The sequence below is a fragment of the Xyrauchen texanus genome, chromosome 30, assembly GCF_025860055.1.
Source record: "Xyrauchen texanus isolate HMW12.3.18 chromosome 30, RBS_HiC_50CHRs, whole genome shotgun sequence".
In the NCBI taxonomy this organism is placed as follows: domain Eukaryota; kingdom Metazoa; phylum Chordata; class Actinopteri; order Cypriniformes; family Catostomidae; genus Xyrauchen; species Xyrauchen texanus.
Genome location: NC_068305.1, coordinates 14488358 through 14505900, shown reverse-complemented (window position 1 = coordinate 14505900; position 17543 = coordinate 14488358). Strand labels below are relative to the sequence as shown.

General features: G+C 38.0%; 1 protein-coding gene across 7 annotated transcripts in view; it reads right to left on the bottom strand.

Moving 5' to 3' along the window:
* suco (SUN domain containing ossification factor) overlaps positions 1-17543 on the bottom strand; it is an 81586-nt gene that overhangs the window by 12952 nt on the left and 51091 nt on the right. For 4 of the 7 annotated variants that reach the window (XM_052098743.1, XM_052098744.1, XM_052098749.1 and 1 more), the window contains exons 6-16: positions 13910-14021; positions 12445-12572; positions 12169-12236; positions 11825-11932; positions 11211-11316; positions 7834-7854; positions 6830-6885; positions 5469-5560; positions 4229-4309; positions 3422-3505; positions 2103-2193 (exon numbers count right to left, since the gene is read on the bottom strand). In XM_052098743.1, coding sequence (XP_051954703.1) covers positions 2103-2193; positions 3422-3505; positions 4229-4309; positions 5469-5560; positions 6830-6885; positions 7834-7854; positions 11211-11316; positions 11825-11932; positions 12169-12236; positions 12445-12572; positions 13910-14021 — 947 coding nt within the window. The remainder of the gene's footprint in view (positions 1-2102; positions 2194-3421; positions 3506-4228; positions 4310-5468; positions 5561-6829; positions 6886-7833; positions 7855-11210; positions 11317-11824; positions 11933-12168; positions 12237-12444; positions 12573-13909; positions 14022-17543) is intronic. The other 3 variants (XM_052098745.1, XM_052098746.1, XM_052098747.1) reach the window with 3 other exon arrangements.

The following is a 17543-nucleotide window of genomic DNA, read 5'->3' as shown; positions in this document are numbered from 1 at the left end:
CTCTGCCATCCAGCACCCCACTTCCCCTCTCCCGGATTTGTGTACCCAAATGTTGACAGATAACAGGCTGCGTGTGTGACATGACACGAGATTAAACAACTCGGGCATCGCGACGTCGGAAAGTACCTCCTACTCTGTATCGAGGAAATTTATCAGATTTCTGAACCCTTTGTCCTCAACTATGGAGAACGGCTGGTCATCCAGGGCCATGAATTCCATAATTTTCCACGTAATTGCTTTGGTCTTTTCGCTGCTCATACCAAGGAATGATAGGAGAGGCTGCTGACTTGTGGCTGGCTCTGAGCTCTGGCCGCTTTAACTTTTTAGCTTCTTTTTTAAATGGGCATTTTCAGCTGGGTGATGGTGTTTTAAATGTCTAATTCGGTTTGTTGTTCCGAAAGTTATTGTGGTGGTTCCCCCACGGTTTACTTTGGCCTTACAATTATTACAAATTTCGAACTTTATGTATTCTTCACTCACAGTGAAGATCTTCCACGCCAATGACATGTTTACTTGTGGCTGTGATGTTATTGCCTGCGCCGCTGACAACAAAACGGACCGGCTTGGAATCGGAAAGACGTGAGGCTGACCGGCCAGTCACCGGTCCGGGCATGCGGAAAATCGGCTAATTCCGGTCCCTGGCCGGTCGATCGGTGCATCTCTACAAAAAATATGCCGTATTCACTGAATGCGTTTCAAGTCAACATGAAATCGTATTCACAACCCATTGTACTTCTGAGTAAAACAGAATATTCATAGAGAAAAGACTGCAGGGCAGGACTTGAGTTTATCCAGCAGGAATTGATCAGATTGTGAAAAAGTGGGCATTCCAGAGCGGAATGAAGCCATACATGTATAAAACTTTATTGTCAATTATGGAGGACTTCTTCCCTCCTGAAACACTCCTGATGAGGAAACGTTTTCTTTTAAAATCTATCGATATTTGCCATTATCTTAAATAACATTAGATAAATGGTTAGTTCAACCAAAAATTACAATTTTCTCATCATTTACTTACCCTCATAAAATCCCAGTGAATGACTTTCTTCAGCAGAACACATTTGTGGATGGTGATCAGATTTTTGAAGCTCAACAAATCACAGACAGTCAGCATAAACTTCATCCATACAACTCAGTGGTTAAATGTATGTCTAATGAAGTGATCCGATTTGAAAAAGATCAATGTTTAAGATAATAAATAATATTTAATATTTAATTTCTTCCTGCCTGCAGCAGTATGCATTAGTGACGTAATCACGTTGGCATGTTTATGCAAGAACTGACTCACATGCGAACAGCGGTTTACAACTGAGTAGGAGCAACGCTGTACAGAAGATTCACTGGTTTTGGTGTCTCAACCGAAAGACGTCCGTAACATGCCAATGCAAATTAGTAACACATGAGAGCGCGTGAATTAAGCCGTCTCGTTTACACGCATACTGCCGCTGACCGGAAGCGGTGATTTATAGTTATTCAAATATTTTCTGCTGAAGAAAGAATGTCATACACACCTAGGATGGAAGTAAATAATGACAAAATTTTTATTTTTCGGTGAACTATCCCTTTGAGGTGCGCTACATTACTGCACTACAATTTTAGAAAGGCTGCATTAACAACAACAGTAACCTAAAACAAAGTCCAGATAGCTATTTGGCTATTGGTTAACATTATTTTCCCCGCTCACACAGACTAGGTGATGTAAGCCAAAAAACAAAGTCATTTTAGAAGTGGAGCAAATTATTTAGTGATGATAAAAAAAAAAAAAAAAAGGAAGACAAAGGTACCGATGAATCGTGCAAGACAAGACCAGGAAACTGTATTAGGAAAGTAAAAATTTTTAATTATCCTTAAAATGTATAATCTGATTAAATGAATGTTCAACCTTTGTTGCAGTACATTTGTCCCTCGGTTATGCAGCAGCTATAGCTTATTAGAGATATATAACCTCTTACTGCATTAAAAGACTTAGTTGTTGAATTGATATGTGATCAAACAGTTAAAACCAGTTTGTGCTGGAATATGCTTACTTGCTCGGGGCTCAGTATTGAGTAAGCATTTGGAGTTTTAATGTGCTTGATGAGCAAGGTGTGTATGAGACTTACATAGCTGGTTGTTCAGTGGGGGTGGGTTCTGGAGTAAGTGTGGTTTCTGCTGACATCTGGGTGATGTTTTCTGTCCCAGAGGACATGTTTCCTGAAGAGAGAAGACAGAATAAGAGAGAACAGATTTTGACAGTAAGCAAGAAGGATGGAGAGAAAATGAGGAGGCGAACATTGGTCTCCACACTCCCTTACCTCAACACAACGAGTGCCATTGTTCAGACAAACCTACCCCCATTAGTCAACATCAAACACACACAAACAAACAAACACAATTGTGCCCTTAACTAGAAACAGGTGAAGAACTCTTGATAGGCTGAAATTAAACAAATACATGGCATGGTTTAAACTTATCCAGAGCAACACAGGACAAATAAAGACACGGTAGAGACAGCCTTGAACTGACAGATGTTTTGCAACAAATGGTTAATTATAGCAGCAATCTCACTGTAACATATCTAGTGTATCTTTGCAACTGGGCAGATTACATTACTTAGAATATTTGTGTAATGGTCATGTTTAATTATAAAAACAGGAACCTTCTCTTGCATACTTCTACAAAAGACACTCTTTAAAATATGATGGCACCAAATTATCAGGAGTAAGTCATTCTGAAAAGACCAAACCTGTCAGTAGGTTTACCAACAGGTAGGACCAGTCCATTGGCTATTGATTCTATTGGTATACACGTTATTTGATCAGTTAGCTAATTTTTGTGTACATTACATTTGCTATCATTAAATCATTTTATGTATATCAGCATTACTTTGGCTATTGGCCACCCTACTCTCTCGATATCAGTCAACCACTATCTAACCATAAAAAAATTTGCTTTACCTTTTACAAACTTAATATAAACTTTTCTAATACAAGTGATTCATTTGACTGCAATCTCTCAAGAGCTATACAAAAAATATATTGTTGAATATTTTAAATAGACGCCCACAGTCAAACTGTTTATGGTATTGGTACAGAGCAGCAGAGTTTTTAAACTTCACTTCTGCATGTAGGAAAGCCACAAGCTTATTTGAATAGCATTTTGTACTAGCTCTCTTGGGGGACACACACACAAACTCACACAAACACCCTGGGAGTTTGATGTTGGCAAGCGGAGCTACAGAACCTGTCAAAGACGTTCATTCACTGCCAGGCCTCACAGTTCTAGCACTGTTGGCATGGTGACAGCCCTCAATAGTCACAAACAGCTGCCAAGCAAAGGTGAGCTACTAAATGGAGTAATTTCACTGTGCTGTTGAGCTAAAAAGACTTAGACCAGGGGGATTTTAATACATTTAACCACAGGGAGGATATCAGGTCCTTACCTTCCATTTCAGCTCTGATCTCAAGCTCTGGTTTCCCTCCAAGAACATTTGCTGCAATATTGTTCACCATGTTCATGATTGCATCTAAAAAAAATGTTTAAGAAAATGTAATTTAATATGCAAATGTGCATACTTATTATGCAAATAGCACAATATTAATATGTATGAACAAAAACTACAAGAGATGAATTGTGTCCCTAAATACAGAGCGATAGAACCTGGGGTAAATGTCAAACAGTACCAACACACTTGAATGCTCTGTTCTCTGCCTGTCCCTGGAGGTCTCCATGCTTTTTTAAGAAAGACTGTGTGTGTGTGTGTGTGTGTGTGTGTGTGTGTGTGTGTGTGTGTGTGTGTGTTGCCAGTACGTGTGTGAAAGCACAATCATATTTGTCACAAACCGAATGTGTACAAAATGTCTATTGTGCTGCATTGTTTTCCATCATTATAGAATTGGAGGAGACTGAAACTACTTAAAAAGAAAAGCTGGAACTGAGGCAGGGGCCAGACAACTTCCTTGAATGTTAAAGTATGTACAAGTTTATAGAAAGATTTCTCAACAGGTTCTCCTGGAATACCTCTTCTACACTGAAATCACAAACAAAATCATAAATCAACAGCTTGTGGAAATAACTGCCACTAGTGTCTTGTGCAAAAGTGATATGATCAACTGGCATTTCGGGAAGAAGTATGAAGTGCAACTGACGGTTTCGTCACAATTATAAATATACTAAGGCACTTCTGGTGAATTTTATTTATTTTTGCCAAAATTGCTAAGGAAACTGTATATGGAGGAACAGGACATACTTGTGGCAGAGCCCAGCAGATTCTTTGATGTCTTGTCCTCTGATGGTAAGTAGCCGGGAGGGTAATCTGTCAAATGAAAGTCTAGGATTAAGAAGATAGCATTAGCCAATTGACATGCAGAACAACTGGAAAAAACCCAAAGCAACACATTACTAAAGGCAAATCAATTATACTGAAAATATTTGTATTAATTCAGTTAAAATAATATATATATATATATAGTGTCACTGAGGTAAATAACTGACAGTGTGTTGCGCACTGTATTTAAAAGGATAATTCACACAAAAATTTAAATACCGTCATCATTTACTCACGCTTGTGTAATTCCAAACTCAAATCTCATTCAAGCTTGAGCCTTGAGCATATTCATACTTGGCATTTGAAGGTTTGAGGTCAATGATAGCAAATGCCACTGATGACATTTACATGGACAACAGAAAGTGGCTTATTGCGAGAAATAAGCACCATACTTTTTACTCACGTATACATGTCAGTAAGCAGCTCCACAGCAACACAATTTCCCTGTGACGCTTGTGTAAATAACAAACAAGGCATCTGAGGTAGACTTCGCTATTTCATTGACTGTTGCTTTGCTTTATTTCCAAATATTCTGGAGTTGTTGCGGTGTTTGTTTATTGAACTTTCCATTGCAACCTGCAGCGGGATTGTGCTGCAATAGTGGGGCTTCCAATATATGAAAAACAATTAAGTGCATGTAAACGTGGTCACAAATTCTCACATTCTGTAATAGATTGCAATTCATGGTTTGAAGTTTGAATACACGCAAGTGCGAATTCGATTTATTTTATTTTTTTAACTACAGCGCAGGTGATTTTCAGTGAATAATAACTTCAATTTCAGTCTGATCATCACAAAAATGGTATCAAATGGCTTCATAAACATCATATATAGCGTACAAGTTTAATGCATTACTTTTATAGTGCTTTGTGATTTTTGGAGCTGAACAGCCCCTGGTCACCATGTGTTTTCAATGTGTGGACAAGAGCAGTTTCGAGATTCTGCAGTTTATCTTCTTTTGTGTTCCATGGAAGAACTCATACAGGATTGTAACAACATAAGGGTATGTAAATGATGCCAAAATGTTCATTTATGGGTAAACATCTCCTTTAACCATTAGTTTAACTGAGGAAAACACAGACAATATTATGCATGTACAGTACACACATAAAGAGCAGTGGGGTTGTAAGTTTGTGGTGAGCATTGAGAGAGATCATCTCACCATAGTCTTCATCTAGATACTCAGCTCTCTCTAAGGTGTACTGAGAGTCGGCTATCTCGTCATACTCCTCCACCATACTGGTGCCAAACACCCTGATATACACAAAATACAGATGGCCAACACAGATCAAATACTTGAAAGTAGAACATGGAGGAATATTACAGAAATAGGAGAAGGATTGAAAAACTGTGTATATAAAAGTGGGGGGTGTTGATAACAATGGAATGTGTAAAAATATAAAACTGTATCCATATTAAAGAACTCACAGCCCTGCATGATAAAAGATGCAAAGCCCACTGTACTCATCAGCACAAGTTCTCTATGAGTTCCACAAAAAAACTAAGCCTACATCACTCTGGCCTTTAGCCAGGTTAGAGGAGATCTTAAAATCATGTTTTATGGCACCCTTTATATCATCAGTGGCCAGTTATGGAGGGGGTAACTGCAGTAAAAGAAAATATATAGATATCCAGCATTCTCAGTAAAGGAGAAATAAGTGGGAATTTCGATCTGTACAGTATATTAATAAATGTTAATGCAGTAGATTTGTACTCAACCACACTGATGGCCACATGATGTATTATAATATAATTTCTACTAAACTGATCTGAAAAGGAGCTACTTGTGACTCGCTAGTTAGGATCCGTAGAGGTCAACTGAAGAAAATCAGACCAAATGTTTAGTGAAAGCTTGGTTAGTACAGAACAAGGTCACTTGGGAAGAAGGATTTTTCTTTTCTGGTGTTTTGTTTGCCTCCCACAGTATATACAGTAATTTCCTTATAATGGGAGAGTATGTGCCTCATGAAGTGCTGTCAGACCTGCCCCTATATGGACCTCTGACCCAGATTAAATCTCCTGCCAATGCAAATGGACCAGAGAGGAGCCAGAGGCAGAACAGAGATTAACTATACACTCTGCTCAAGAACTTTTGTAAAAGCCCTAATTTTAAATAATTTGTCCTTCTCCATGAAATTTAAATAGTAAATTCAAAAAGAATCATTAAATCTGAATAGGCCTGTAACTCATTATGGTATAATGTTGCTGTGCATTATTGCTCTGATTCTAGAAACTGTATGACTGATATCATAACTGTTTTAAGAAGTAATATCAGCATGGAAATTAACAATTAAGTATTTAATGTGCAGTTTTTTATGTTTTCTTAATACGTAATACATATGATACATACCAAAAATCCCTCAAAGCATGCCTTAGGCCAAAAACATACTCTTATGCTCATACAGTATATGCAAATGCAGATGTGAATGCTTGGCCAATGTCTTTTCATTTCAATCTGATGTGTCATTAAAAAGAAGAAAAAGAAGAAAAAAAATATGTAGAGTTTGGGGGAATTCAACCTACCTGATAAGGCTGAGGGGGCAGAAGTGTTCAGATCCAAAATGGGAGAGCAGCTCAACCTACAGAAAAGTAAAAAGACAAGTTTCTTTATAAGTTTTTCCCAATTCCTGACATTTAATTATAGAAAACATTCCCTGTCTTAGGTCATTTAGAATCACTACTTTATTTTAAGAATGTGAAAGGCCAGAATACTAGTAGAGAGAATTATTTATTTAAAATTTTCTTTCAGATTGAGGTCTGGGCTTTGTGATGGCCACTCCAAAACCTTGACTTTGTTGTCCTTAAGCCATTTTGCAACAAATTTGGAGGTATGATTAGGGTCCAAGCTTTAACTTCCTAGCTGATGTCTAGAAATGTTGCTTCAATATATCCACATAATTTTCCTTCCTCATGATGCCATCTATTTTGTGAAGTGCACCAGTCCCTACTGCAGCAAAGCACCCCCACAACATGATGCTGCCACCCCCATACTTCACGGTTGGGATGGTGTTCTTCGGCTTGCAAGCCTCACCCTTTCCCTCCAAATATAACAATGTTCATTATGGCCAAACAGTTCAAATTTTGTTTCATCAGACCAGAGGACATTTCTCCTAAAGTAAGATCTTTGTCCCCATATGCACTTAAAAACTGTAGTCTGGCTTTTTTTATGGCAGTTTTGGAGCAGTGACTTCTTCCTTGCTGATCAACCTTTCAGGTTATGTGTCCTTTCAGGACTCATTTTAATGTGGATATAGATACTTGTCTACCAGTTTCCTCCAGCATCTTCACAAGGTCCTTTGTGGTTGTTATAGGATTGATTTGCAGTTTTTGCACCAAACAGAAGCTAATTAGCTAAATGTCTAAAGACATGACATAATTTTCTGGAATTTTCCAGAAAGTGTGAGAAAAGATGCATATATGGATATATGTGAATGAGTGTATTTAAGTGATCAAGGAAGTGTGATCAAGTATCTGAGTCCTGTCAATCAAAGCAGCATTACAATGCATTGAGAGAGAAGAACGCTAACCTTTATGTACTTGATGAACATCTGATGCAGGAGGAGAAGACAGGAGAGAGTGGAAACAGAAAAACACAGTGAAAGATCAGTATAAAAGATTGGATTCATGCCAAAAGCAAGTCAAGCATTTTGCACTTTTCTTGTTTGTTCCACTTCCATGACTTAAGGTATAGTTCACTCAAACATAAATTCTCTCATTATTTACTCTCATGCCATCCCAGATGTGTGAATTACTTTCTTCTGCAGAACACCAAGATTTTTTGAAGAATATTTCAGCTCTGTAGGTCCAAACAATGCAAGTCAACAGGTTCCAAAAAGCTGAAGCTCAAAAAAAGCACATGAAGGCAGCATAAAAGTAATCCATATGACTCCAGTGGTTCAATCAATGTCCTCAGAAGTGATATGATGTGTGTTGGAGAGAAACAGATCCATATGTATGTGGAGACCAGTAGGTGGTGATATTCACGAGAATGCGAATCACCAAAAAACAAAAGAAGAACGGGAAGAGAAAGTGGAAGTGGACATTTACAGTTAAAAAGGACTTAAATTTTGATCCGTTTCTCACCCACACTTATCACATCTCTCCATTAGATTTAAAAACTGGAGTCGTAAGGATTCCTTTTTGGATTTTGCGGCCTTTGTGCTTTTTGGACCTTCAAGGTTCTGGCCACCATCCAGTTGCATTGTATGGACCTACAGAGCTGGACTTTTCTGCCTTAAAAATAAATTCATACACATCTAGGTTTGGCATGAGGGCGAGTAAATTATTAGATAATTTTCAATAAGGATGCACGATTGTGATTTTTCATTGCCGATTCCGATTGCCGATTTTATTCATCAACAGGCAAGTAAGAATGAAAGAGTTCATCAAAACAATGTTTATTTGCTCTTTTATAGGCCAAACTGTCCTTAAATGAAAAAATATCTGTAGCTATGTGAAATTAGAGGCAACTATTGGATGGATGGATGGACGGACGGACGGACGGATGGACTAATTAAACACTAGTGGTGAAACTATCAGGAAATTTTAGGTCAATACGATTTCCTATTTTTTAACACCAAGATCGGCCAATACAAAAGTTTTGCCACACTTTTGCAAGTTATATGCTGCGGTTATATGTTTATGCCCCACACAGTGAAATTACAGTAAATCTTCACAAAAAGGTTACATTTGTTAATATTATTTAACAACATTACTGTAGTTAACATGAACTAATGAACTTAAATGTTAGTTACAACATACAGTATACCATACATTTTTTTTAAATCAAAAGTTTTATTAGTTAATGGACATGCACATGCACTATGAACTAACAATGAACATTTTTATTTTTAGTAACTAACATTATGATTAATAAATGCTGTAAAAATTATATTGTTCATTGTTTGTTCATGATACCTTATCTAATGCATTATCTAATGTTAGAGAAATGAAACCTTTTTAGAAAGTTTTACCAAAATTACATTAAAATTATTTTAATTGTGAATTGCCAATTGCCACACAGCAGAGGTATGTTAAAAAATAAGAAAATATATCCATTACAAGCTCTAAATCTGCTCCAGTGAGAAATCAATAATATCTATAAATTCTTTACGGTTTTTGGCATTTTGCTGTCACACAAATCACTAATTATTAAGCAAATATGTCGAGACACGGTGCCATTAAGGTTAAAATGTAATTGCTGTGCCAAGTGGTATTGTGACCAGCGTTGCTCGGATTTAAATTGGGATCCTCATAGAATAGCGCAGGGATGAGTGACTGATGATGAGAGTTTGAGACCACCTGCCGAGCGTGCATGTTTGATTGACACGAGAGCGCTCATATTGAAGAGAGTGAAACTGCTCATGATCACAGTCTCTATTGCTCCACATAGCATCTGATTGTCACGACTCGCATCACGTATTTGCATGTTTATTTGTTTTTATACCCCTTAGCAGCCTCTTTATCCTCTTCCTGCTCACTGTGTAGTGAGTCAGAAATACTACCATAACGACTCTTGAAAATGGGCAATTTAATATTCATACACATGTAATTCTTACAAATTTTTAAAAACAAAACAGCATATTCATCTGAATTACAGCATGTCTGAAAGTTTAAATTTGTGAATACTTATAATTGCCAACAACTCTCCAGAGGACAGATTGTCATGAATCAAGGGCTGAGCAAGCGCTTAGTCATTAGAGGAGCAGTGTATGTGTGATTCACTGTGTGCTGCAAAAAAGATCGACCCTAAATCTAGGCACAATCGGACGATCGCCGTTCACAGATTTAAGATGAATATCCGCCGATTACGATCGGTGGCACCCCTAATTTTCAACTTTTGGGATGAGCCCCTGAAAAAAGTCACAAATCATTTGAAAGCACATAAATTAAAATAAGTGAATTATTTCAGATCAAAGGTAAACGAAAAAAGCTAAAGCAAAGCATAGCACAAAGAAAGACTGACAGATACAAATCCCCAAGAAAATTAAAGAAATTAAGTCAAGTTAAGAGTGAATATGCACTGAATTTGCCTTTCAGTAGAGAAATGTCCTAGCATGACAGATAGTCAAGTAAACTTGATTTTTAGTTCTACCCAAGCTTCCAACACCTAATACATTGACATATCTAAACACAGAAACACAAACGCAATTCTTTAACTCTAAATCCATAGGTAAGTTTGGGGGTCATGAATATGTGTTTGTGTGTATTTAGTATAATAAAATGACATGGATTTATACAGAACAATACATGTCATGAGACTCTCAGCCCTCAGGGAAGGGCACATCTTCTCTTAAATGACTGTACTGTTCCCCTTTATCCAGTATCTTATTCAATCACATTAAAAAACATGCACTGTTAATGCAATTCAATGTTATTTTTGATCACAGGTGAGAGGACAGACAGCCTTTGTGTGTGATTCTTTTTAAAGCTTTTTATGTTTCAAATATAATTAAAGACCAGAACACAGATGGGGGGTGTGGTATGATTAAGGAACATGGACTCAACTAAAGCTAAATGTACAATTTTTCAAACTTGGTGTTGGGAAGTAACTAGTAGTATACTACTAGTGCAGTGCGGCAGCAGTAACTAAGAAGTGATGCTACTAACTAAATTAACTTCCAGAAATTTGACCATAGCTTTACTTAGTGGTGTAGTGTGGCAAAGCATTACATTGTATAATAAACACAGTCTTACAAACAAGCAGAAACAACAATGAAATGCAACCATCTAGTGTGTCCTCTTTCTGTTAAGTAGGTTCGGGAAGTCCAGTTTAATTTATCAAATTAATTTGGCCAATTATGAAAATGTATGGTTGGAGTCATCACTCAATTGTATTGCCAGAAGTCCTTGCAAAGTGTTTTATGTTTCTTTTAGTTAAATACATTGTGAAATGCTTCTTTACCTTAACATATTTGGCATATAGTTGCTCGTCTAGAGGAAAGCTCTGTACTGTGCGTTCATCACGGGCATGAAAGGTGCCCAGCTTGATCCACTTATTGGTCGGATACCTGAGGTAAAAAATATTTAAAGTGTGATAAGTGTTTGTATATCTTCTAATGCCCAGTCAGATTATCACTCTGTGTATGTTTGTGTGCGTGTTCTTACTAGAGGTAGACCGATATATCTGTTTTACCAATTAATCGGTGTCGATAGTTGCATTTTTCTGCAAAAATCTATGGCAATAGTTGCTGATATTATTTTCATATTTTCAAAATAAGAGTACACGTTGTGTTTAGGGCTTGTTTATACTTTAAGTTCCACGTTATACAGCAAATATAGTTTTTATAATATTTTATAATAAAATAATATTTTGGTTGAACAATAAACTGCATCTGGGATTTTATTAATTTAGGACTCTTTGTCTGTTCCAATTATAGTAAGGAAAGAACAAGACATTTATTTTTTACATTATATAAATCAATTTTAAAACTATCAACATATTAATCGGTTATCAGCCTTTCCCACCACCTTCGTTATAGGCAAGATCCACCATCGGTCAACCTCTAGCTCTCTTACCTGTCGCTGATGGACACTAGGAAATCTTTTGGCGTAGAAGAGAACAGCTCAAAGTTTGCAATGTCCAACTGCTTCACCTGGATTGGCTCACAGAGCTCAATAACAAACCTGGATGGGCAAATTGGCAGCGAAAAAGGTTGTTTGGGGAGTGTACACAAATTAATTAATATATTGAATTTGTTATGTAATCAACTACACTGACACAACTTCTTCGAAGAGACAGGACTGCTTAAACATAAAATCTAGTTACGAAAACAGGAAAACAGCCTCTCCATAATTGCATTTGTGTGTTATCTTTCTGCAGCTGCTGCTGTTCATTTCTCTCTTTCTCTGCAGTGACTCACCAGATCTTAGTACTGCAGGGGTTTAGCATATACAGATCCATATTCTCCATCAGGATGGCAGATGTGCTCTGCATAGAACATACACACACAAAAGGTTATACATTCACAAAGACTCACACAACAGCTGAAATACAACTGACTAAATTAGATTAGCAATAGTAATATAACCAAAAACAATTCTGATGCAGGAACGGCAATGCTGATTTGAATAACTGCCCAATTATGTCCATCTGTCTCTTAACCAGACATGCTATGGTGCGCTTGTCTGAGTCGTACCTTGGCCTCGTTGTTAGCAGAGAGGATTTTGGCCCCACACTCCACTGAAGCGTAGTTATTCTTGAAATTCTTTTGGACCTTTTTCACTGGATGAGGACTGCCATTTGATGACGTGTGCAGAGACTGACCTAAAACCAACAAAACAGGATATATAGGTGTGTTTCTGACATTTCTATAGCATGAAACAGGCTGGTTTAGTATCTTAGTATATTATGTGTGTGTGTGTGACTTGCATAGAATGCATAGATGCGTTTAACTGCCAACTACCTATGTGAAACGTAAAAAAAAAAAAAACATATCTCTAACCCCTAACCATGCAAGGTACAGCGTACATATATGTAATCACTCACACAAACTGCAAAACTATTTTGGGATTTTAACAACCAATAGCTGCGGTCACAAACTGTAAATACTTAAAGTCAAGTCCTTCAGGAAAATAAGATTCAGTTTCAGATTTCAGTTCTGTTGGGCTGACACCAGCTTGCAAAAGAGACCTGAAGAAGCAACTTGTAAATCTTTGCAGCTGTAGACCCCACAATAGTCACAAAAGAAATTATTGGTTCAATTAGATATTTTTATTTCTCTTTTTGCTTTTTGAGAACTTACTAGGTCAAGTATTCCGGGCTACAAAAAACACAAATCCTGACTTATATATTAAGGAAAGTATCAAAAAGCATTTGTCAACAGTTTCGTGCAGTCCACCTAATCCTCAAGTGAACTCTGCAGAATTTTCGCTTCGAGGTGGTAGCTATTTGAGAGCTCTCTAGCGTTACTGGGTTTACAGCAGCAACTAATGAATGCTAATCAGGGTCAATTAACACACTTGCTATTAGCAAGTGCTTGTGTGACAGCAGAGAACTTGTTAATTTGTTGGCATCACACTCAAAATTTTACTCATTCTGCTCACCCTCATGTTGTTCCTGATGTTGACTTTCTTCCGATAAACACAAAAGGAGATGTTTTGGAGAATGTTAGCCTCAGTCACCATTCAGTTTCATTGTATGGGAAAGAAGATGACCTTTTGTGTTCAAAAGCACAAATAAAGTCATATACTGTAAGCTTGCAACAACATGGAGGTGAGTAAATGATGACAGAATTTCAAATTTTGGGTTAACATTTCCTGTAAATTGTCCAGAGGCCTAGGGAATGAGCTTAGATTTTTGTTACTTTTGTTTCATTGGACTGAAGCAGTCTATTACAGCAGCCTGCATGTTTGCATGCAAGGCTATGCAACCCTATGCATGCTGTTTCATGGTGCCACAGAACTGACAAATGGTAGGGCGAGGATGAAGGAAAGAGATACAAAATGAGAGGGGACTATTCTGTGAAATCAAGCAGAAGCGTGACCTAAAGCAAGTGCATGTGAGCGTGCACTGATGCAGAAGAAACACGGGTGCAGCCTTGCATGCAATGAAGCACTGATGATCATGCAGCTGTAAGAGCGTGCTCATGTCTCATCCCTTACTTTTCTTTTCCTCTACTTCCATCACTTTCTTCTTCCACTCATCGAATGTAGGGATGTCATCTTTAGTGGGTACAGGTACGGGACTGTCAGCCACTTTGTCATGGTCCACCATCTGCGAAAACAAAAGCAGCAAACGCATGTGACCAAATCACAATCCACCCTCTCTCATTCTTAATATCTATTCATGTGGTAAAGAGGTCCATTTGGATTAAGAAACATGTTAAACAGAGACAATGGTGCATAGGTTTGTGTAGCAGTGATAGTAGATCTTTTGCAATTTTGGGCTAATAAACATGCCTGCTCGCTCGAGTAACGATTCTAAAATCTACCAACAGCTTTGTCAATGGATAATAATTTGTTTTTTTTCAGATGATTGAGTGAATTTCGATTAATATTCGGTAACACTTTATAAAAGTATTGTTCATTGTTTGTTCATGTGAACTATTGTCAACTTATGTTAACTGTTCAGGGATAGTTCACCCAAAAATTTAAATTCTCTCATCTTTTAATCACCCTCATTCCATCGCAGAAATACAACTTAATTACTTCTACTGAACACAAATTAAGATTTTTTAAAAGAACATTCCAGCTCTGTTGGTCCATACAATGCAAGTGAAGGGTGGCCAAAATTTTGAAGTTCCAAAAAGCACATAAAGGCAGCCATCAAAGTAATCCATACAACTCTAGTGGTTTAATCAATAACTTCAGAAGTGATTGGTGTGGGTGAGAAACATATTCATATTTAAGTCCTTTTTTTTCCTCCCCAATATGGAATGCCCAATTCCCAATCCACTAAGTCCTTGTGGTGGCATAGTGACCACAGATCTAATATATATATATATATACAGTGAGGAAAATAAGTATTTGAACACCCTGCTATTTTGCAAGTTCTCCCACTTAGAAATCATGAAGGGGTCTGAAATTGTCATCGTAGGTGCATGTCCACTGTGAGAGACATAATCTAAAAAAAAAAATCCATAAATCACAATGTATGATTTTTTAACTATTTATTTGTATGATACAGCTGCAAATAAGTATTTGAACACCTGAGAAAATCAATGTTAATATTTGGTACAGTAGCCTTTGTTTGCAATTACAGAGGTCAAACGTTTCCTGTAGTTTTTCACCAGGTTTGCACACACTGCAGGAGGGATTTTGGCCCACTCCTCCACACAGATCTTCTCTAGATCAGTCAGGTTTCTGGGCTGTTGCTGAGAAACACGGAGTTTGAGCTCCCTCCAAAGATTCTCTATTGGGTTTAGGTCTGGAGACTGGCTAGGCCACGCCAGAACCTTGATATGCTTCTTACAGAGCCACTCCTTGGTTATCCTGGCTGTGTGCTTCGGGTCATTGTCATGTTGGAAGACCCAGCCTCGACCCATCTTCAATGCTCTAACTGAGGGAAGGAGGTTGTTCCCCAAAATCTCGCAATACATGGCCCCGGTCATCCTCTCCTTAATACAGTGCAGTCACCCTGTCCCATGTGCAGAAAAACACCCCCAAAGCATGATGCTACCACCCCCATGCTTCACAGTAGGGATGGTGTTCTTGGGATGGTACTCATCATTCTTCTTCCTCCAAACACAGTTAGTGGAATTATGACCAAAAAGTTCTATTTTGGTCTCATCTGACCACATGACTTTCTCCCATGAGTCCTCTGGATCATCAAAATGGTCATTGGCAAACTTAAGACGGGCCTTGACATGTGCTGGTTTAAGCAGGGGAACCTTCCGTGCCATGCATGATTTCAAACCATGATGTCTTGGTGTATTACCAACAGTAACCTTGGAAACGGTGGTCCCAGCTCTTTTCAGGTCATTGACCAGCTCCTCCCGTGTAGTTCTGGGCTGATTTCTCACCTTTCTTAGGATCATTGAGACCCCACGAGGTGAGATCTTGCATGGAGCCCCAGTCTGAGGGAGATTGAAAGTCATGTCAAGCTTCTTCCATTTTCTAATGATTGCTCCAACAGTGGACCTTTTTTCACCAAGCTGCTTGGCAATTTCCCCGTAGCCCTTTCCAGCCTTGTGGAGGTGTACAATTTTGTCTCTAGTGTCTTTGGACAGCTCTTTGGTCTTGGCCATGTTAGTAGTTGGATTCTTACTGATTGTATGGGGTGGACAGGTGTCTTTATGCAGCTAACGACCTCAAACAGGTGCATCTAATTTAGGATAATAAATGGAGTGGAGGTGGACATTTTAAAGGCAGACTAACAGGTCTTTGAGGGTCAGAATTCTAGCTGATAGACAGGTGTTCAAATACTTATTTGCAGCTGTATCATACAAATAAATAGTTAAAAAATCATATATTGTGATTTCTGGATTTTTTTTTTTAGATTATGTCTCTCACAGTGGACATGCACCTACGATGACAATTTCAGACCCCTCCATGATTTCCAAGTGGGAGAACTTGCAAAATAGCAGGGTGTTCAAATACTTATTTTCCTCACTGTATATATATATATAGCAACTGTATTGCTCATTTTGTTGTTACAGCCTTACTCCAAATTGATTAAATTCATTATTTTCCACAAAAGTCTACAAACAATACTCCATAATGGCAACGTGAAAGAAGTTTGTTTGAAATCTTTGCAAATTTATAAAAAAAAAAAAAAAAAAAAAAACACATGTACATAAGTATTCACAGCCTTTGCCATGACACTCAAAATTGAGCTCAGGTGAATCCTGTTTCCACTGATCATCCTTGAGATATTTTTACAACTTGATTGTATTCATTGTATGGACCTACAGAGCTGAGATATTCTTCTAAAAATCTTAATTTTTGTTCTGCAGAAGAAGGTGCAGAACTATATATACAGTCAGGTCCATAAATATTGGGACATCGACACAATTCTAATCTTTTTGGCTCTATACACCACCACAATGGATTTGAAATGAATATGAGCAGATAATATTGCCCGAAACACTTCAGAATTCATCCTGCTGCTTTTGTCAGCAGTCACATCATCAATAAATACAAGAGAACCAGTTCCATTGGCAGCCATACATGCCCATGCTATGACACTACCACCACCATGCTTCACTGATGAGGGGGTATGCTTTGGATCATGAGCAGTTCCTTTCCTTCTTCATACTCTTCTCTTCCCATCACTCTGGTACAAGTTGATCTTTGTCTCATCTGTCCATAGGATGTTGTTCCAGAACTGTGAAGGCTTTTTTAGATGTTGTTTGGCAAACTGTAATCTGGCCTTCCTGTTTTTGAGGCTCACCAATGGTTTACATCTTGTGGTGAACCCACTGTATTCACTCTGGTGAAGTCTTCTCTTGATTTTTGACTTTGACACACTTACACCTACCTCCTGGAGAGTGTTCTTGATCTGGCCAACTGTTGTGAAGGGTGTTTTCTTCACCAGGGAAAGAATTCTTCGGTCATCCACCACAGTTGTTTTCCGTGGTCTTCCGGGTCTTTTGGTGTTGCTGAGCTCACCGGTGCGTTCTTTCTTTTTAATAATGTTCCAAACAGTTGATTTGGCCACACCTAATGTTTTTGCTATCTCTCTGATGGGTTTGTTTTGATTTTTCAGCCTAATGATGGCTTGCTTCACTGATAGCGACAGCTCTTTGGATCTCATATTGAGAGTTGACAGCAACAGATTCCAAATGCAAATAGCACA